The sequence below is a fragment of the Herpailurus yagouaroundi genome, unplaced genomic scaffold (assembly GCF_014898765.1).
Source record: "Herpailurus yagouaroundi ecotype Mexico unplaced genomic scaffold, PumYag 77, whole genome shotgun sequence".
Taxonomy (NCBI): domain Eukaryota; kingdom Metazoa; phylum Chordata; class Mammalia; order Carnivora; family Felidae; genus Herpailurus; species Herpailurus yagouaroundi.
Genome location: NW_024412388.1, coordinates 30,314,768 through 30,337,636, shown reverse-complemented (window position 1 = coordinate 30,337,636; position 22,869 = coordinate 30,314,768). Strand labels below are relative to the sequence as shown.

General features: G+C 43.2%; 1 protein-coding gene across 15 annotated transcripts in view; it reads right to left on the bottom strand.

Annotated features, from left to right (window-relative positions):
- MACF1 (microtubule actin crosslinking factor 1) overlaps positions 1–22,869 on the bottom strand; it is a 341,865-nt gene that overhangs the window by 304,301 nt on the left and 14,695 nt on the right. Inside the window, exon 1 of one of the 15 annotated variants that reach the window (XM_040469726.1) lies at positions 22,768–22,863. The exons of the other annotated variants lie outside the window; for them this stretch is intronic. Coding sequence (XP_040325660.1) covers positions 22,768–22,861 — 94 coding nt within the window. The 5' untranslated portion in view covers positions 22,862–22,863. Of the gene's footprint in view, positions 1–22,767; positions 22,864–22,869 lie in introns of those variants that run through there. 15 annotated transcript variants of the gene reach the window in all.

Here is a 22,869-nt window from a genome sequence, read left to right as displayed (position 1 = left end):
CTCCACAAACTTCCTATTCTTTGCTGTTGGACAGAAGGAAAAGAGCCAAAAAGCAATGTTTGCACAGGACTCAGAGAAACCACAAGGTGCATTTGGCAACAGCCGTAAGTGATCCCAATATTCAAGTCTACAGCCACCCAATCTGAGGTTGTTGGCTGGGTGTGGGTTACACAGCACACAAGAGGTTGAGACTTTCTTGTTCGCCAACAGTGATCATCATAATAACAGCTTTATATTTCTACAGTGCCTGGCTAGCAGGGGCTCAAAGCTTTCTTTCCCCACTCCCAATCTAATCCTGAGCCCCTCCCTTTGCTGAATCCCTCCATTTGGGAGGCACAGGCAGGTAGGTGTCTTTAGTCCCTACTTACAAAGGTCACAGTGACTAGAAGAAGTCTTGCCCAAGGTCATTAGCTAGTCAGATGTTACTAACATTCATAACTTCTAAATGATTTCCCACATGAAGGAAAACTACAAGACAAGTATTTCTCCAGAAATTCTTGCCTAAGAATGAAAATTCTCTGTGTCCTATCCACAAAAATTCTTCTCTTTATCCATCTCCACTCTATACTAATGTCTCCAGACTCAACATGCTAGGCATGCATCTGTCTGCAGTCAATGCCTTTAAAGCTTCCTTCGACTATTCATTCAACTCAACATACATTTATAAGCACTTTGAGTTGGGCACTGTTAAACATCAGGGACATAAAGATGAGTAAGACTCCATCCCACCTCTCAAGATGCTCAGTTTCATGGAGGACAGAAAGACAAACAAATAACTGTTATTCAGAGGAACTGGGGACAACAAAAAAGAAGAGCATATGCTTACAATTCTTTAGCCCTTGAGCCATAGCATCTACAGAGATTTAGTGCCAGTGAAAGGAACCTTTCTCTCAAGAAACTTCTGAAAATATTTCTACTTTCTTCATTCTCAACTTAACACCTCCAAATGACGCTGCCCAAAATGCCAAGGCTGTAAATTGGTACAACGTGTAAAAACAAGAACACCACCACAATGGAAGAGAACTCTTGAGTCAGCCCTTGGAGGAAGCTCTGCAGGACCACACCCAGGAAAGGACCTGAACAATGTGATGAATGTACTAAATCCCCCACCACCACCCCATCATCCCTCCCAGAGCCAGAGAGTGGGACACGTAGGAGGATTTATCTGAGAGAAAGAAGTAGACATCACCTTATTCCTGTGGACCAAAACTCTCCCGACCAAGATAGTCTCAGTAACGTCACAATGTTTAATGATCTACAAAAAGTCATTTGGCACTGTTACTCCCTCCAGATTAGTCCGCAGCTAAATAATCCCAAAGAGAGCAGGGAGGCACCTAACCTAAAACAATGTACTTAAAAAAGGGTGGGGGATTTTTAATGTTTTCTTTTTTTTTTTTTAAGTTTATTTATTTTGAGAGAGAGAGAGATGGCGCGAGAGTGAGGGAGAGGCAGAGCAAGAGGAAGAGAGAGAATCCCAAGCAGGCTCCATACCCACGAATGCTGAGATCTTGACCTGAGCCAAAATCAAGAGATGGACATTTAACCGACTGAACCACCCAAGCACCCCTAAAAAGAGTGTTTTTAAAACCCAAAGCCCAGGGGTGCCTGGGTGGCTTGGTTGGTTAAGCGTCCGACTTCAGCTCAGGTCATGATCTCACGGTCGGTGAGTTCAAGCCCTGCGTCAGGCTCTGTGCTGACAGCTCAGAGCCTGGAGCCTGTTTCAGATTCTGTGTCTCCCTCTCTCTCTGCCCCTCCCCTGTTCATTCTCTGTCTCTCTCTGTCTCAAAAATAAATGTTAAAAAAAAGAAAATTAAAAAAAAAAACCCAAAGCCCAATCATTATAAATGTATTATAATGATATATTCATATATTCATACTCTGTTCAAAACACCATTAATTCTGATCTTAGGATAATGAGATATCCTATAACGGAAAAAAAAAAATCAAGTCAAAGAGTGGTCTTTTCCCTTTCAGGGACAAGTACCAACTCCCCAGTACAAATCTTTCTTTGGGTCCATATGACTCAGAGCAAAAGAATGAAGAATGGAGTGATGCCCTTCCATCAACAAAAGAGTAGATCTTCATATTAGGAGACCCCAAGACCCCTAAATCAAGCAATCAAAACATTCTGCCCTCTAGGCCACAGAGGACTTAACACAATCACATTCCATTTCCTTTTCTCCACTTTCCTACTATTTGGGGAAGGCAGAGGAGTGGAGCATAGAAAGGCAGATTACAATCAAGATCTGGACAGCTAATGAAGGGTGGTCCACTGCACACCTTGGCCTCACAGATGGGAAAGATGACAAATCTAGTGTATGTGGTAGAAGGGCATCAGTAAAGCAAGATAAGGCTAAAGGAAGTAGCAGGTGTGGAAATAAGAGGTTTTACATCACTCCAGTAGCAACCCCTACTAGCAAATGCAGAGGGATCTTGGCAACCCGTAAGGTATAGGGCTGATAAGACAAACAAGAGAAAGGAATATTCCCATCCTTTAACCTGGTAACTATACTGCATCTCTCTTAGATTTCATAATCCTAAACTAAGCCCTTATTCCAGACTCACCCTAATGAGAAAGTTGCTGGGTGGTACAGTTTTATTGCAAAGAAAATAAATGGCAATTAATAACTGGTTTGCACCAGAGAAGCTTGCTTGTCTAATCAGCCTACTGGTTCCAAGAAGCTTCTCTCTGCATTACACCATCCTTTTATTTATATTTTTAATAAAGCCATATCCCTATATCTAACAATGTAGCATCCTCCCTTCCATTCCCTTGTCAGCCCTCCTCCTACACTTACTATCTCTTTTCCCCAATGTGAAGTGTTAATCCCATTCACCAGAGGAGGAAAAAGAACCTGTTGCACAAGTATTTCATCTGCCGATACTCCTCTCAGTGGCACACACCCCATCCTGACAGGCAGGCAAGATGATGTCATCAGTTAAGTGTTCCTCAGCCTTCCAGCTCTGAGCACCTGATCTTTAAATGGATGTTAAATATTAAGATCTCACCACATCAACATTTAGTGAATACTTGCTAACATTAGGGCACTGTGCTAGGCAAAATAAGGAATAGAGAGAAGAATAAATCATAATCTGTGAGCCCCAGGAGCACATCTAATTGGGCAAATATGTGGGAAGTTAAAATGCAAATAATAAAATACCAGTGACGATAGATTACATGGTCAAAGGGCAAATGAGTAGTCTAAGTTTCTAAGTTAACTCTATGAGTTCAGAAGCAAAATGAGTGATCACAGGTTAGTATGGTTTACAAAGGATTAAAGGGAAAAGGAGGACTTGAACCGAGCTCCACAAATAAGTAGGATTTCACTAGGAGAGATGGGGAAAGACTCTTCAGGAAAGAGGGTGGCTCTGGCAAACGCATAAATCCTAAGTACCAATGGGCACCCAAAAGTAAGCTGGATATATGGCAACAAAAATAAATAAGAGGTAAGGCTATGGGATAAGAGGAGACGTGACCAATAGGAAGGAGTAAAGGAGGGAAGGGGGCAGTTCCAAAATAAGACTAGCAAGGGAAAAGCTGGAAGAATACAGACTAAACCTTCAACACTGGTTACCCTGACCAGTTGGACAAAGTAGAGAAATAGAAATACTAGAAAAGAGAACTTTTACTCTTTTTTTGTACTGCTTAAATTTATTACAATGAGCATGTGTGTAGTAACAATAGAATTAGACAAACATAATCGAACTATGTTTTTTCCTCTTTGGTTCTAGGACAGTATTTTTATTTTAAAGGAACTCGTAATGTCCCACACCTGACTAGAGCCCCTTGACAAGTCTTAAACCACTAGGTAAAAAGTGTCAGCTGAAGTCACACTCCCTTTCCCACTCACAAACAATAAGAGCTCACAAGAATGCAAGTAAAGGTCACCTCCCTGACCCCTTCAGTCAGCATGCTTCCAGAACCAGGAGTTTTTAGAGAAAAAGAGACTGGGGCCAGACAGTTGTATTCAAGGAAGTGAAGGCAAAGTTTAAGATCATGGTTAAGAGCTGGAGCTCTGCAGTCTCACAGAGCTAGATTTAAATGCCTGCTCTACCATTTCCTAGTTGTGACCTTGGGCAAGTTATTTCACCAGCTGAGCCCCAATTTTCCCCTCTGTAAAAGAAGTGATGATAATATCAACTTCATGGGGCCATTCTGCAAATTAAATGGTATAATGTATATAAAGTGCTTAACATAGTCCCTGGCACACAGTAAAAACTCAACTAATGGGACTTTATTATTATTACTACTAATAACAGTAATATCCATTCGGCCCATAAAAGTGAAACATCACCCATGGAAGCTACAAAACCAGGTCCATCTCAGCTCTTTCCTATATGTAGCCAAAACCAAAGAGCAGAATTAGCAAGACCAGGATTAAACCTGAACTCTTCCTGTGTCCCTACTGAGAAAATCCTGGTAATAAGTCTTAAGACACCAGCAAAAGCTAATTTCATGTATACTCCTCTCTTCAGGTAAGAAAGTAGCTGAACTTCTGTTTTTATAGGTTGAATTGTGTCCCCCAAAAGATGTTAAAGTCCTAACCCCTAGGACCTGTGAATGTGACTTCATCTGGGAACAAGGCCTTTAAAATTGATCCAGCTAAGGTGAGGTCATCAGGATAAACTCTAACCCAATATCAGGCTGGATTCGTATAAAAAGGGAAAATTTGGACACAGAGACACAGAAATGATGTGAAAGCCGAGAGACAGAGATCACCAGCTACAAGCTAAAGAGCTTCTGAGGCTACCAGAAGCTAGGAGAGAGGCCTGGAACAGACTCTTCCTCACTGCCCTCAGAAGGAATGAATCCTGCTAACACCCTGATTTCAGGCTTCTGGCCTCCAGAACTGTAAGACAATACATTTCTACTGTTTAAGCCCCCTGGTTTTGGTACTTTGTTATGGCAACCCCAGGAAAATTATATGTCATGGTTTTTTTTGATTATCCTATTATAAACTACCTATTTTTATTTTTTATTTAAAAAAAATTTTTTAATGTTTATTTTTGAGAGAGATAGAGAGAGACCAAGTACAAGCGAGGGAGGGGCAGAGAGAGAGGGAGACACAGAATCCAAAGCAGGCTCCAGGCTACGAGCTGTCAACACAGAGCCAGATGCAGGGCTCGAACTCACGAACCGTGAGATCATGACCTGAGCCGAAGTCGGATGCTCAACCGACTGAGCCACCCAGGTGCCCCTAGACTATATATTTTTAAATGAATTTTAATTTAAAATCAAAAGGTGGGTTATTTTTAAATGACAAGACCTGGCTATATGTACACCTCTTTCTCTACTATTTCTCATCTCCTAACAGTGAGAATACCATTATGGAAAAAACACATTAGGACCAAGACAGATTCTAACTCTGTTTGAATCTGGTATGTCTGCTTTCCTAACCATCCCTGGATGAACAGAAAGAAGGAAAGAGAATTCACGTATGTTGATGATCCACCATATGCCTCACATATGCTAGGTGCCAACCCACATCATCTTATTCAAACTTAACAACATCCCTGCAAGATATGAACTATTCTCCCCATTACTAACGAAGAAATCAGTGTTTGAAAGGTTAAGTTGCCAAGCACCATAAAGCCAGGAAGTGTCGGAGCCTAGATTCAAACCCCTTGTTCTTAACTACACCAACTTGCTTGAACAAGTACTTTTGAACCAATTCCCTAGATACGATTTTCTACCAAATTTTCTATTTTAATCACTATGTGTTGAATGAATCAATGAAGAGACCTTATAAATCATGTCTAACTCTCCCATTTTTACAGTACAGAAAGTGGCTGAGAGAAGTAAAATGACGTGACCAAGGTACAAATAAGCTAGTGGCAGTCAGGTGTCCAGCCCAAGTCTTCTGATTTCCATTACACCACATAAATTTGAGAACAATGGCAGGACATGAAAATAGAGAGCATGGATGCTAGAATCAGACCACCTCAATTCAAATCTTAGCTCTGCAATTTACTGGCTGTGTGACCTTGGGCAAGTCAACCTCTCTGTTCTATTTCTTCATCTGAAAATAGAGATAATAATACATCTCTTACATGGTTACTCTAAGGACTGAATGAATTTATATATAAAGTATTTAAAATAGTGCCTGGCACATTAAGCACTATATGTGTTAACTACCACTGTTGCAATTGCTATTATTAAATAATGCTAAGCAAAACACCAAAGAATATATACATGCTGACTACACTTTTATAAAATTGCAGACAAATGTACTGAGAGAAAAGAGAGAGAGAAAGGCTCTTTATTCCTATAAATTTGACTAACTTATTAGTAATAACACTTATTATTTACTTTGTGCCAGGCTCAGTATCTGGTATGTTACAGACATTACTAAATTTCATTAAATCTAAGCTATCATCAATTGAAAAATGCACTAGTATTTCATTTGCTCTCCCCAACAGCCCTACAAGTTAGAGAGTTCCCCTATTCTGCAGATGAGAAACCAAAGCACAGAGAGGTTAAATAATTTACACAAGGTCACACAGCTAGTAAATAGTCAAACCAGGTTCCAATCCGAGGTCTGTCTGACTCCAAAGTCCCTTGCACTGAACCACTTAATCACCAACTTGGCGCTTCTCAAACTTTCATGTGCACAGAATCATCTGGGAATCTTGCAAAAATGAAAACTGACTCAGCCATCTGGGGCGGAGCCTAACGTTGTGCATTTTTAACAAGCCCCCAGATGCTACAGATGCTGCTGGTCCTCCCAGGACCATGGAGTGCCACACTATTCTGTTTCCCGTTACCACCTCTCCTCCTCCCAGGTCTCTACTCCCATCTCAGCAATCAGCTCCTGAAAGGGCCAAACTCCCAAAGGACAGAGGAATCTACTAATCCTTTGTTTCTCTACCACCTTGCTATCAATTTCCTCTCGCCTCCTGGTTCTGTCCCTACTCTCCTTTCTAAGGCAGGCTACACAAAGCTACCTGAGAGGAAGCTAACAGGGAGATGAAAATGAATGGCTGGTTTCCAAGGGGACCTCTCTAATGGAAAAAAAAAAAAAAAGTTAACCTTATGCTTGGATGATTGGGGTGACAAGGTGCCAACTCAAAAGTCCACATCACCACCGTGACTCTGAATGGTGAGCAAATGATTCTGGAATAAATTGGAAACTAAGAGTTATTTACTCCCATCATTTCTCCAAAGAATGGGTGTGACCTCTCCCCATCCCCATTATCAGCTCAGGTCTCTGAGCAACACAGGTAATTATGGTCTGCCTACTTACCACAGACAGCTAGTTTCAACTGGGTTCACTCCTCTCCTGCTCTACCTGTCCTACATTTTAGGCATTGTCTTTGTGCTCTGGGGGCATAAGAGCACTACCGAACACACTCAGAAGCAGCTGTACTGCACAAGATTGTGACAAAATCATCTTCCTATAGTGGTCCTGGATACCTGGGTTAAAAAGGAAGTCTGAACTTGAACTATATGTGATATAACTGAGTGGGGGTATATAGCACTACCCACAGCACGGAATTGGGTTGTTTTGTTTTCTTTTTTTTACTCAAGAGCCCTACAGACTCCTCCCTATTCCCACAGCCCCACTGTTAGATGGGGTTGTCTTAGGGTAAACAATTTCTGCAATTCTACTTGAGCCATTCAAATCAGACCGGTTCAAAAGTAGTCTGACTTGCAAATCTTAAAGCAATTCAGACCACAAATTCAAAATATTATATACCCCCTTAAGGTTAAAAAGGCCTATTGCCAAGTGGGGTTTATCAGGCCTGAGTTCAAAACCCAATTCAGCCACTTATGAGCTGTGTGATCCTCAGGGAAGTTATTTAAGGTTCCTTAAGCCTCAGTTTCCTCATCTGTGAAATCTACCCATGTCACTGGACTGCCATAGGATGCTATTTGTGATGATTACATGAGATAAGGCACCTGGCATTTAGTAAGGGCTCAGTCCATATTAGTTTGCTCTCCCGTACTCTGCTCACAGTTACAGTTATGACCATACTGCACATCAGTATCAAATGCAACTACAATTAAGTATGATTTCATGGAAAAAACACCATTCACCTGGTGAGGAGATCTGGCTTTCGCACTAACTAGTTATGTGACCTTGAGCCAGTTATTGCCCCTTTCCATGCCTCACTTCATTCCCTTACAAGGAATAAGAAGAGTGAGCTGAACCGATCATTTGTAGTTCATTCACTCAACAATTATTTATTGAGTATCTACTATATGTCGGATGCTCTTCTTAGTGCTAGGAATACCAGAGTTAATAAACAAACAACAACAACAAAAATCTCTGCTCTCAATGACGCTGCATTCTAGTAGAGAGACAATAAACAAAGTAGAATATGGAGTTCCGGGAGTAAGGTGAAGTAGAACTATAACATTCCAAAAGGGAAAGGCGGGTTAAGGGCATATATAGTTCTAAAAGTTCATGAGATAGGACTGAGAAGATCATATGAGAAAACTACATTATAGTCTGCACAGTGGAATTCTCCATCTGCCGTAACACACTGGCCTTTGGCCCTTGAAAAGGATAGATTATATATTTAGTATACACAAAGCACTTAGCACAGAAACATCTCATACTGACTCCTAGATGAAAGCTAGCCATACATTCAGATTCAAGAGCCAGGATCCTCCGAAGAACATCTGGTTCAGTTTCCTATCTTTAGCAAATGAAGAATTAAACCATCTATGAGACTGCTTTATTTCTTGAAATTCTTCAAGAGCAAAAATGGCACACCATTCTAACAAACTAATGCTATTACCCCAATAACAGGAATCGCTGAAATGTCTTCTACTAGTATTTAATGCCATATCCTCTTATGTATTATGTAGACTGATTTCATGCGGTGAACATTTGTAACAAATCTGGGTGCACAATCTTCGCTCACCAAATACTTCTCCAGCACCTATATGTGCTAGGCACTGTGCTAAGGCTCGGGAACAAAACTTAAAGTGTGTAGAGGAGATAAATCATAAAACCAACCAAACCACAATCCACTGTGATATGCATATCAGAAGACTGTAGCAGGGAGGAAAGAGATTAACCATGTGGGAAGAAAGGGTAAGGAAAGGCTTCCCAAAAGTAACAATGTCTGAATTGTGTTTAAGGGTAAACTGGAATTTGCTGGCAGGTGAGTTTAACCGGTAAAAGAAAAATTCCAGGCAGGGGAAACAACATTGGCACACAGAGACATTCTCCATCCTGGCATGGTAAGGCAACTGGACACAGCTTCTTCCTGACAAGGTGCAAAATGCAAGAAGCAGGCAGGGATTAAACTTTTTGTTGCATGTTTGCTCTTTACTGTACAGGCAATGGGAACACTGCGGGGTTACAAGCAGCATCTCTCTTTTTTTTTTTTTTTTTAATTTTTTTTTCCAATGTTTATTTATTTTTGGGACAGAGAGAGACTGAGCATGAACGGGGGAGGGGCAGAGAGAGAGGGAGACACAGAATCGGAAACAGGCTCCAGGCTCTGAGCCATCAGCCCAGAGCCCGACGCGGGGCTCGAACTCACGGACCGCGAGATCGTGACCTGGCCGAAGTCGGACGCTTAACCGACTGCGCCACCCAGGCGCCCCGCAGCATCTCTCTTTATAAACCAGAATATGAGATGTAAGCAAGAAAAGGGGAAGGAAGAAGACAAATAAATGGAGGAGTTCCAAGTCTGCTCTTAGACAAAATATGTAGGCAAAGGGAAGCAGTTCATGATAGCAATAAATATTTTGTCTTTATCATCCCCCTTAATACAGCCCCCACACCTATTTTCTCTTACACCATGAGACATGATTAGTTTAGTACTTCTGAAGATTTTTTTTCCAGGTAGGAGTGTGAAAGAAAGACCAACGGGGACAAAAGGGTTAAGTTGTCAAAAGGAATCACAACAGTAGTAAGGCCCTGGGCTCGTGTACTAGTGATGAGGCTGGAGGAGGTGACAGACGGAGAGAGATGGAGATGGAACCAACAGGACTTGATAAAAGACTCGCTGCCTGGGCAGCATGAGGGAGAGGAACACACGAAGCCCCGGTTTCTGGCTTTAACAATCGGATGGATGGGGAAAGCAGTCATGGAGATGGGGAACACGGGAGGAGAAGCAGGTCTGGAAGAAGGAATGGAGATGATGGCACCCATTTTGGATACAGCAAGTGTCAGCTGTCTGTGGGACAACCACATGCAAAAACCCATCATGAGGGTGCCTGAAGTTGCCGGAAATACAAAGAAAATATAACCACGACCACCATTTGCAAAGTGGTTCAATTCATGAAGTGCATCATACGCATCTCATTCGTTATAACCTACACCTTCAACAAGACCACAATGAGGTTGGGAAGTTCAGACAAAGACACACAAAAAGTTAAGTAACAAAACACACAGTAACAAATGCTCCCAGGCAGTTTTGGTTTATGATGAATTTTAAGAAAAACACTTGTTACACTTAAAGACTGTAATCAAATCACCACTTAGCTTTTCAATCTCTGGAACTTTTTTATTTAACTTTCCACATCACTACAAGTCTATTAAGGGTATTACACATCTTTATAAGTCAGAAAATGAGATATAATCAAGAAAAGGAGAAGGAGGAACAGCAAAAGAACACAGGGGTTCTGGCTCTGCTGTGAGACAACATATGTAGGCAAAGGCAAAGGGAAGCAACTAATGATGACAGCAAATATTTTCTGCCTTTACCAGTCCCCTGAATCCTGCCCCCACATCTATCTTCTCTTGCTAACATACCACCTGTGCTACAGCTATGTTGGATACTGCCTCTTATCCCTTCTCAACAACATATTCTTGCCAGGGCCTCAGCTGCCTCACCCCTTTCCAGGAGCCACCCACAGGATGATCAGAAAGAAGAGGACTAAGAGATGAGAATCTAATGTTCCCTCTCTCTCACAGTGACAGTAGAGGGAAATTCCAGCCCCTGACAGTTCCCCATTCTTCCTTAAAAAGGCAGTATTACATGAATACTGTTTTCATACTTGTTAACAGTAACAATAATACAAACAATGAACAAGTCCTTTGAAAGATGTGAGGACCTCAAAGCACCTAAACTACTCTGGTCCCTGTTTTCCATTTGGGAAACTAACCAACAGAGGCTGGGATGGGTCCTACATACTTACACCCTTGAGGTGTCCCAGACCAGCCCAAACCAGCTTCTTTCGAACCCAACCCTGACCCCAGGGCTTATGGCTCATTTGTGGTGTTTGCAAGGGCTGGAGCGTTTGCAGTAGGTCTGGGATGCACTTCCTAATGTTACAAAGATAAATGCACCAGAGAACACAAGTCTTCTGCATATTCTCCCTGCCTACCACTTCAGCTACAGGTCACTGGAGAGTGAGACCCTGTCAGGATCCCATCCCAGCCACAAAGAAAGGTAACACAGCAATAAGGTCCTGCATGAGACAAGACAGGACATTACTGAGAAACTTCCCGGCATCAAGGAGCCATGGAGGGCAGCTCGCCTGCCATCCAAGTTGGAACAGAAGATGATTTTGTCTCTGTTGGTCTCCCTTCCCTTAGGACTAGGTCTCTTTCTGGGATATGTTCTACTGTGAAAATGGTAGCTAAATGAGGAATGACCTTCCATTATTTATTCAACTGCTTACACATTCCTTATTGTCTTTTGTCATTTGTAATGTTTACTGTACTGTAAAGTCCTACAGGGCAGACAGAGGGTTTATGAACTCTATTCAGTGTTAGATACTCTGCTACATTCAAAGAGGCTCTTAGAGGCACTTCTGCTGCCAGCAATGACAAGGACAGTAGAAAGAATCCATACATGCAAAGTGGCATGCATCCCCCGAAGTGGACCATTCACTGCACTAGTGAAACCAGAGGCAAGGGACACAAGCAGATATACACACCTCTAGCGGGACATAGAGAGAAACTGTACCTGATAAGCCAAACCAGGGACTGAAACAAGATCAAAGATTCTCCGAATTAGTGGAGACACACCTTCCACTCCCTGGAGTGACTCATGTCAAATTCATCTGAAACAGAGTCCAAATTTACAAAACAAGGAGCAGAAAACAAGCACACTGTGGGGAGTAGGCCAATTAACAGCCCAAGGATGCACATAATGCCAATTCTGAGCTGGACCTAATACATTAGGAAATATCCTCCACTCTAGACTAAAGGTGAAGAAACCAAGCAAGTCGAGGACAAAGGAAAGGGTAACCAATACTCTTTTTAGACATAAAGGTCAGATAAATGCTGAAGGACACTATCACCATCTGAAAGGTAGTGATTATAAGGAACCTGTTAAGGTAAGGCAGGGAGGACTCTGAGTCATGAGAACAAATCCATCACGTTCGCTGCCTGCCTGCCAAAATAAACAAGGAGGAGGTTGCATGTTGTGGAGACAATAGGCACTCTGTCTAGCCTTACAAAGAACCCTGGTCTTCACAAGCCTGGTCTAAATAGACTAGGGAATACTAATCCTGCAGCCTTCATGGAAAGCACAAACGTTTCTAAACTCAACTACACTGGGAGAATAAGTGAAGCTAGCCTGTGAGATTTATGTCGCAGCTAAGCATGGAATTCCCTCTCTAACCAATGAACCCCGCTCTCTCCATACCAGATAGTAAGATGAGGATTAAAGACCAAAGGTAAGAAAAGCCTCTGTGTTAAGAATCAAAATGCCCCTGACCACTAAAGTGAGATTAAGTCAACTCATGTGTGTGTGTGTGTACACACACACATACACATACATATTTTATACATGTATATATATATGAATCAATTTCTGGCCTATACTTTACTAAATGATAGAAAGGAATGCAAAAGTTACATATTTGATTCCTGCCCTGAAAAAGCTTATCATTTTGCTAGGGGAACAAAACACAAGCCAGCCAGACAGCAATACAAACAATGAATAATCAAGCAGTTACATTTTTTGGAAGGACCCCTTATTCTACAAGGACCACTTGTTCTTCCATCACTCCTACGCTGGAAAACTGATCCTGGACCAATCCTCCTGCCTGCCTTCTCGGCATCTACACTCAGGTTACTGAGAGCACCTGCAGCTAGAGGGAAGGAACGTGCACATGCAAGTGTGTACACATACATACACAAACACAAACACACATGCACACACAAACACACAGCCCCTCCTCTGAGCAGATCACTCCATCCCTTACTTCAAAGAGAGAATAAGAGAAATTTTCTCCATCAGAGAAAATTCCCTCCAGTTCCTACACCTGTAGCTAACCACCTGTATTCTTGCCTTCTTCCCTCTATAATCTTTTTCAGCAGACACATTCCTCTTTTTACTCTTGAACCCGCCCTCCCATGGATTATTCTCTGTTCTTCGAATTTTACTAAACTCTCTTTCTCTACTGATTTTTTCCAAACAGCACTTAAACATGTTTGCATCTCTCCTGTGTCACGATAAACAAACAAAACTCCCTCCTCTGCCCACCCCCGACATCCCCCTCTTTAGAATGCCCTCCTCCATGGGGGTGCCCAGGTGGCTCAGTCAGTTGAGCGTCCGACTTTGGCTCAGTCATGATCTCACTGTCCGAGAGTTCGAGCCCCGTGTCTGGCTCTGTGCTGACAGCCCAGAGCCTGTTTCCAATTCTGTGTCTCCCTCTCTTTCTGTCCCTCCCTTGCTCATGCTCTGTCTCTCTGTCAAAGACAAACTAAAAAAAAAAAAAAAAAAAAAAAATTTAGAATGCCTTCCTCCTGTTTCTTCAATGTCCAGGTTTCAAGGCTCATGGACTCCATGTCTGCACTCCTCATTTGCTTCCCAACCCACTGCTTGCTTTCGGGATTGCACTTTCCACAACCCCACTGGAAATGCTCCAGTAAAGGTGACCTTTATATTCTAGAGCCAAAAGTCCTTATCTTGCTTGACTTCTTCATAATCTGACACTGTGCAACACAGACTGTTTCTGGAATTCACTTCTCTTCCTCCTGCATCTCTGGGCACTCTCTTTTGGAGGCCAGTTTCCTTCAGGGGATCCTCCTCTTCTGCTCCCAAACCACCTCTCCCCCCCTTGCAGTTCCCCAGAGTTTTTGCCTCAAACCTCTTCTCACAGTACACACTCTCCCAGCAATCTCCTTGTCCATTCCTGGGATTCCATAAGCTGATGACTGACTCATCTATTGCTGATGACTGACTCATCACACATCTATGCGTGAGCACTACACCCCTTACCTGCAGGACACCTCTGCCCAGCATCCCAAAGACCACCTCAACATCAACACACAGAAACTAACTCCATATCTTCCCCTGCACCAACACTGTCGCCAAGTCACCGCAAATAAGCTGTTTCCTCTTATACTCCCTTTTTTAGTTGATGATCCCACCCACCCATACAGAACCTCAACACAGAAACCTGCCAAGTCATCCTAGGTGCTTCCCTTTCCCCTCATATACCACATTCAGTTAGTCATCAAAACCCATGGATTTTACCCCTTAATCCCATTTCTTGACTTGTCCACTTGGGTACATTACTACTTCCACAACCTTAAACTCTAATCACTTCCTGCCTAAATTATTATGACAGCCTCCTAACTGGTCTGTCACTAGCCCTGCCCCTTTGCAGTCCTCCTTCACACTGCTGCCAGAGGGGAAATATTTCTAAAATGTAAATCCAATCATAGTCTTCCTTGCCCCCAAATCCTTCAATGGCTCCCAAAAGCCCGCAGGATAAAGCCCAAACTGTATACAGTATGACAAAGCCCCTCAACACTTCAAGCCCTCCCACCTTTCCCACCTCCTCCCATTTCTCCTTCCCTCACATCCTACACCCAGACCTTACTAATACCCCATATTGCCTCTCCTCAAGCTCTTTCATCCACTCACTTTTGTTCGTGCTGCCCAGAATGCCCTTTACCGGAACTTCTGGCCCCAAGTCCAGAATCTTTTAGGTGACAGCTCAGGCATTTCCTCTTGGATGCTTTCCCTGGCTGGCCCTCTCCCACCCTGGCCAGAGTGGCTACATCCCTCCACTTCCCTCACACCAGCATCTACCTGATAGCACTCCCTGAAATGGACTGTAACTGTCAGTTTACCAAAAGGTTTTCCCCATTTGACTGTAAGACCACAGAGATGCAAGGACAATATCTTTGTTTCTTCAACACTTTGCCTACTACCTGGTTCGGAGTAGATATTCCATAAATGTTTATTAATTAAATGAATGAATGGATCCTCCAAACAAGCCCCCTGACACCCTAGGAGATTAGCAGTTCAAGATATAACTGAAGATTTTAGAAGAGATTTAAGAGGATTTCTTGTGCAATTCTTGGCCGGTATTCCTGGAAGCATACAATGAAGGTTGTCCAGAGAATGGGTAGAAGTGGCATTCTGGGGCACTCAGCATTGTGAATTTAAATAAGAAGACTCAGCAACACAACTGTGAGTCACAGGTTCAAATGCACAGCCCTATCTAACAAGTTCAAAATGGAGTAAAATCTTCAAAAGATTTTTATACAAGATAAAAGAGGCCTTTATTTTGGAATAACCCTAGCATAAGGGGTAGTTAATTTTTTTTCTCCAGGCAAAATTTTCTAGAAAAAGAGTTATCAATGTTAGGATCTAAACTTAAGTCCCTGTACCTGCCCAAAATGTCTCTCAAATATACACCTCTCCTCTTTAACATCCCTTAATCTAACCTCACGACACAGTTACAAGAGTGACCTCCTCGAGAATAAAGCTCCACTCTCATCCATCATTTACACAACTGCTACGTTAATCCTATCCATTTCATAATGGTTCCTCATCTTAACATTCAGGACCTTCTCTCCCTCTACCCCTAATCTCCATATCATTCATACATTCATTCATTCATTCATTGATTTTTATTTGGCAGTGTTCTACTCGCATGCTCACAAGAGGGGGAAGAAAGGGAGAGGGAGAAAGAATCCTAAGCAGGCTCCACACTCAGCGGAGAGCCCAACACGGAGCTCGATCTCATTACCCTGGGATCATGACCTGAGCCAAAACTAAGAGTTGGGTGCTCAACTGACTGAGCCACCCAGGCACACTCATATCATTCTTTTAATGTTTCTCAGTGGCCCCTCATCTCCCCACTACCACTTTCCCCAACACAGTATCTGCTTATAGGTACGAGTAGGTACAATGTGAGTTTATTTACTATTGTTCACAAACTAAAAAGTACAGCCAAAAAAAAAAAAAAAAAAAAAATCCCTTCCTTTATGCTTCAATCCAAAATGCAACTGAGGGTTGAAACCATCTGAGCTCCAAAAGACCCTTCAAGCAAGTTCATTCTTTTCATCAACACAAAGGAATTGTGTTTACCTTTCTGAACAAAATTCACAATAGAAATTTGCTGTGGTAAGAGGGAATCCAGTAAGTGGTACAGCTGGCAAGGTCCTTGCCCAAAAGAAAGATACTGACTGACCAATTAACTCGTCATAGGCAAATCATCCCTGATCACTGGCACCTCCTTGATGACTGACACATGGTTATGCAGAAGAAAGCAAATTTTGAACAGAGAAAGAAAAATAAATGCTTCTGCCCCATAAGAATAGACTTACACTGCCACACAAATTTATGGAGCCACAGCAAGCTGAGGGTATCAGATCCCAGATGGCCTGTCCTTGAGCACTGCATTCTCTCTGGCCAGAGCACATCTATCTGTTGGTCAGCCTCCCTCTCCATTCTCCCCCTACACACACACACACACACACACACACACACACACACACACACACACAAATAAGGAAGGTGTATTATTTATAACTGTATACTTTCCTGTATTTTTTACAATGTTCTACATTAAATATACATATTACTTTTATAATTTGAAAAGAAAATTATTTTAAAATATGACTTGAAAGTACTCATATGATTGCCCCTTCTCTCTTGAGAGAAACTCCCTGCCAATCAGCCACTTACAAAAGAAGTTATAAAAAGTCCCTATGCTGAAAGAGCATAAAATTTCATTGGGAAACGATTCTAACAGACATGAGGCAATGCAAAAATAATACAAAACAGAATAGAGGTTAAGAGACTGTAAGGTAGACATTGTAAGATCAAGGAAGGAGAGATGAATTTCTGAAAAAGTGAGGGGAAAAAGCTGCATGGAGCACACAGGTCCCATGCTTAGCTTTAATTTAAAAACAAAACAAAACAGGTAAGATTTGAATACTCATAGATAAAGGTAAAGGGCCTTCCAGGAAGAGAGGACAGACCGGCACGGGGACAGATATGAGAATCTAGGGGGAATGAATACTGAGACCTACCCACAAGGAGCAGAGAGCTGTGCTGGACAATAGTCAATACAATTAGGTATGCAGAGTAAGTCAAATTATGGAAAGCCCTGAAAGCTGGAGACAAAGAATCAGAGATTCATTGTAATTTATTCCAGGAATTGAGAAGTTCTGGAATTAAAAACAGTATTTTATTAAAAGTAACCAAATGAAAGTTGAAATAACCATTCTCAGATGTTACACACCAAGCTAACAGACCTGAAAGGGCTCCTCCAGGCCAGAGATGAGCAAACACCCCGGGGTAGAAGCAAGACAACTGAGGCTCACACTCCAATCAAAATCATGAAGAACAAAAGCAGAAGCTTTAGCACACCACACAACCTCATCACAACATGGCTCAACTTATAATTACCAGAGGCTGAAAGGGCCAACCTTATTTAGTAAAAGGAGAGCCTGGGTGTTTTCAAGACCACTGAAAAAAATGCTACAAATTCATTTTGCAACCCATAATTATTTACTTGTGAACTTTGATCTTGGAATGTACACTCTGAACAGCTTTCTTTCTACCATCATCTCTAAAACCTGAAATTGGCACTGAAAAATACCAGAATAATAAGGCCTCAGCAGATGCATTTCCCTGGCGTGTATTATGTCACTTGCCAAGCAAGCCCAACCCAAGACGAAGGCAGTAGCTCCCGTAAGCACTGTTAGCACATGCACACGTTTTATGATTTCAACAGCATGAATGTGGCCAAAGTTTGTGATTTCCCAGCAGACAGACTTGACTCACTTTCTGACTTAACAGTGTCCATGTCCAGAAGTAGCAATTATTCTATTGTTCTGTCTAGAAGCTATCCACTCCAATTCAAGGGCTATGTTCTAAAAAGGAGCTTAAAACCTGAGTTTACATTTAACCAAGAGGTTGCTTCAGAGAGTCATTTAGTTAAACAATACTAAAGCCTCAGAATATATTTTCCAACCAATGTGTTAACAAAACTTTATCACTTTGCATTACATTGTTTTTATATAAAAATTTCAAAGTGGGAGTGCCTGGCTGACTCAGTCCATGGAACACACCACTCTTGATCTCGGGGTCCTGAGTTCGAGCCCCACATTGGGCATAGAAATTACTTAAAAAAATTTTTTTTCTCAATGTCAAAGTAATTTACATACCATGAAACCTCTCCCATAATAAAAGGAAAAGAAATTCTCCACAGTTGAGAGATCTGGAAATACATGCCATTTAAGGGCTACCCCTCAGAGGCTAAAAACGAACAACAATGATATTAATAAAGTATTTTCACAAAGGTACCTGGTCTCATCTCAGGTCATGATCTCACGGAGCCTACTTGGGATTCTCTCTCCTCTCTCTCTGTCCTTCCCCTGCACTTTCGCGCACATGCTCTCTCTCTCTTGCTCTCTCTCTCTCTCTCTCTCAAAATAAATAAATAAACTTTAAATAAGTAAAGTATCTTCACAATGATCTCACTTAACCCAAGTCACTGCTCTGATTTTAAAACTTCCTTCTGCGATACAATATGAAACCTTCATCTAGAAGTCTTGGATCCTGGCTCTTGGACAGTAATTTAAGTCTCTATGCCTAAATTTATCCATGTGTATAATACCTTCCTTACAAAACATTATAAAGATCAAATAAGATAAGAAATATGAAACTAGGTTGTAAAAAGTAAAGTATTATCTCCATGGAAGTTTTTCTAAATATGAATGGCCTCATACATGCCAATAGCTCATTTATATTCTCATGAATCCCAAGGAGTTAGTATTATCATCCCCATTTTCACGGTGAGAAACCCACAGATTACAGGTTAAGTAACTTTTCCAAGGTCATACAGGACCAGACTGGAGCACAAGGCTAAAGAAATTCAAAGCCTTATCTCTTTCTACTATATTGCGCTGCCTTGCTAGTTTTGAACGTTAAATAACACACAGACCCTTCACTCCTCTCTGTACAGTGAGTTCTGTAAGTTCTTTTTTGGGATACAAGTAAACAAAAATCAGTCCTAACTAGCTTCTTAAAACCCATGGCACCTAGTGAGAACTCTGACGTTTTTAAGTACCAGAGAGTCCACGTCACCAAAGTTGAAATGTGAATATTCTCTTTTATTCTTTGCCGCGCCTGGCATGTAAAGACTCTTTAAGGCTTTGTGAAAACACAAAAGTGTAATTCTGCGCAAACCAACTTACATATTACCTTCCTGCTTAACCAACCACCAGAAACCTGATTGTATTTGTTTCTAAACCTCTTCTCTAAAACCTAAAACTATGCCTGTATGTGGCTGGCTACTTCCGTAGAGTTTGTCCCTATCCCAGGAAGAGTCAGATCCTGGTTCTCCTCCCTCTCTGACTATTCTTAGTTTCCTTTGGTGCTCACAACAACCTCAATCTACCGAGAGGAAAACTTTGTGACTGGCTCAAATCATCTGGATGAAATATTCCTCAAAACAATACATGTCTCTTTCCTTTGTTTCCATGTGTACCAAGCAACCATCTGATTAGTTTCATAAGCACTATGGTATAAGGAAAAGGGTGCCTCAGACTGCAATGTAAGTGTTCCAATCACTGGATTGGTATGTCCTCCACTATGAATTAATAAAATTGGCATACTTGTCGCTTTTTTTAAAACTTTCAATGACTGACTCCCCCGCTGCCCATGAAATAAAGCCATAAAAGAATCTTTATAAGTTGACTCTGAGTCCTTTACAGTATCATCTGCTCCCAAAATTCGAGTCATACCCAACTAGTCACATTCCATTCCTCAAACCCCTCCATTCTCTTTGTACCTTCAAGCCTTTGCATGTGATATTTATTCCTGCCTTCTCCCCTCCCCATCCTCCTCCATCTAACTAAATCCCATTTATCCCTAAAGGCCCACTCAAGTGTCACCTCCTTTGTCAAATCTCCCAATGAACCCAAGTGGAAATATTCATCCCTCCTCTTGCTTCCACAGTGCATTATACATATCTCTGTTCTACTACTTATAGAATCATAATTGGTTGTTTGCATATGTCTTTTCCTTTGCTAGATGTGAATAACCAAGGGCAGGAACCAGATCTTATTCATTATTCTGACACCTCCAGTGCCTAACACTGGGTTACTTGTAACAGATATTTTATTAATTGTTGAAGGACTGAAAGAATGAAGAACGATACCCTGACTCTGTGGGTTGCTACCCACTCTGAAATGTTAGGATTGAGAGTTATTATCTAATATCTCCTGTTTGCTGGACAGTCAGGCTCTGAAAGAGCCTTTGGGATACTTAGGAAATGAGAGAGAGTGTTTATGGCCATGCTGAATCATCTAATCCTGCCAAAATCATGCTCACTACCAACATACAGGGAAATGGTTGCCAGGCATAATTATGGAAAATCCATGCCTGACAACCATTCCTAATACAGCTGCAATACATACTGCTCTATTCCCTTCACAATACAAATGCATCACTTCCCTTCTAGCCTTTGCCCTTTCCAGGGACAGTTTATGCAGCTGAAAACTTTAGTTCTCCTTCTGAATACCAAAATCCTGTTTCATTTGTAGAATGAAGTGACTACAATTAACAGCAGCAGAGAGAGAGCTCCGACTAATCTGGTGGCCAACCAATGAGAGTCTAGAACCCCAACATCATCAATATCTATTTCCCCAAGTCTCTCCAAAACTAATTCCTGTCTTTGTTCTCCCAAACTATACTCCTAGTCACTGTTTCCAGCTTAGGTAAAGAGTTCTATCAAGGCAGTAAGGGGATTTCTAAATCTGGAAAATGCAAGAATTCCATACAGCGAAGTAACAAAGGCCCGGATGCTAATCCACCCAGACTTCCCAGTGAGAATGGTGCAGTGGGGGGAAGAGAAATTCTGCACCCATCCTAGAGCAGCCTGCACAACAACTCAAACAGCTCGAGTTAATTTATTATGGCCAACCATTTTCGACTCATTCTTCCCCTCAAGAAAGAGATCTGTGCCTGCAAAGGATCAAATTCCTATACACCTGACCAAAATCCTTCAGAGGAAAGGCAAACTAAGTGAGCCAGTTAAAAGGACTGAGCACAAGAGGCCCCTCCTGGAACCAGCCCTACTTCCCCCTTCTTTCCTAGTTTCCATTTCCTAGGGATCCAACTTCCTTTCAGCTGGAGGCCACCAGTAACACGATCCAGTGAGGTGCTGAGATTTCTTCACTTATTCGAGTTATAATCCTGCCAGTTTTTAAAGCTGTCACAGCCCAAGACAGGCCCAGAGTATCCTCCGCCTAAAAAGAATGCCGGGTTGCCCAAAAGCCTGCAAAGGAAACTTAATGGAACCATTCACTTAGCAGCAGTTTTTCAATGAAGTTCAGCAGCACAATCTAACCTCTTTGTGCTCTGAAATGAACCACATTTCTTAAAAAGAAAGACCACAGGGGGCTGACAGAAAACTTGCTGCAGGCAGGGAAACCTGGACAGCTTACAGGAGCTGATGCAGAAGGGAACAAGCAGACCTCCTCAGCAGGTCCCTTTTAGCGTTTCATTTCATTTCTGTCTCTCTCTGCCTCTCTTTTCTGGTGCATTTTCCAGCAGAACTCTAATGCCACAAGGGAAGAAAAAGAGGGAGCGTTTTACAGCTTCTGCATTAGTTTCCCTTCACTGGGTAGGTGTCGTAAACAAGTATGCTGGATTCAGTCATAGGAGCTGAAGTTCCCTCTCCTTCCGAAGAAAAGAAACTAGAGGCCCGGTCACAAGGGCCCCGCTGAATAAAGCAGGAGAAAGTGCTGCCTCTGGAGTTTTTGGGGGAAATCTCCCAGTCTGTGAAAGCACAGCTGCCACACAAAGCGCCGGCCTGGGATGTTAAAGATCGGAGTTGGGCCCTCAGCTCCCGAGGCCTCCCACCCCTGCCTCGCGCGCGAAGGGCACCCCCGGGCGGCCGGGGACATGTTGGGGAGCCGCAGTCCGCAGCCCCTCCGTCTGTCAAAACTTTCTCGCGGTCACCCAGACCTTGCAGGAGGCACTGGTGTGCGGGACTGCTCAGCCAGAGCGCCTCCGGGCTGCAATCCGAGGCCACCGCAAGCCGTTGGGGAGGGGGGGGGGGGGGGGGGGCCCGCCCCAGCCGCGGCAGACCCCCGCCTCCACCGGCTGAAGCCCCCGGGGCTGGACGGGGAGGAGGCCTCTCCCCAAAAGTGCACATTCACCGACCCCGGCCGCCACGCGACGGAGCGGAGACTGAGGGAGACAAAGGGGGGCGAGGGCCCCCGGGCGGGCTCGCGGCCGGCGGAGCCTCGGCGACGGTAGCCCCGCACGGGGAGCGGACGGGGAGGCTCCTCGCGCCCGACTCCTCCTCCTCCCCTGAAACTCCCCACCGCGCCGGGGCTCCGCAGGCAGCGCCCCGGCTCGCCTCCCTCCAGATAATAGGGCGGCTAATATAACCCGTGCTGGGAAAAGGGCCGTCTCCCGCAGGCTTATCTCAACTCCGCAAATAAGCCGGCCCGAGAATGAGCAGGTCCGGGGCCGGCCCCGACGCCGGGGTGGGCGCGACCCCGCCCGGGCCCCGGCCCACCCGCCACCCCCCACGCGAGTCCCCGACCCCCGACGAGCCCCGGGGCCCCGCCGCGCCGCCCGCCGCACCTTTGTAGCGTTCCAGCACATCCTCGTACGCCTGCACGAACTCCTTCTCCTGGCTGCGGTTGGCCGGCTGCTGACCCGGCACGTAGCCGGCCATGGCCGCCC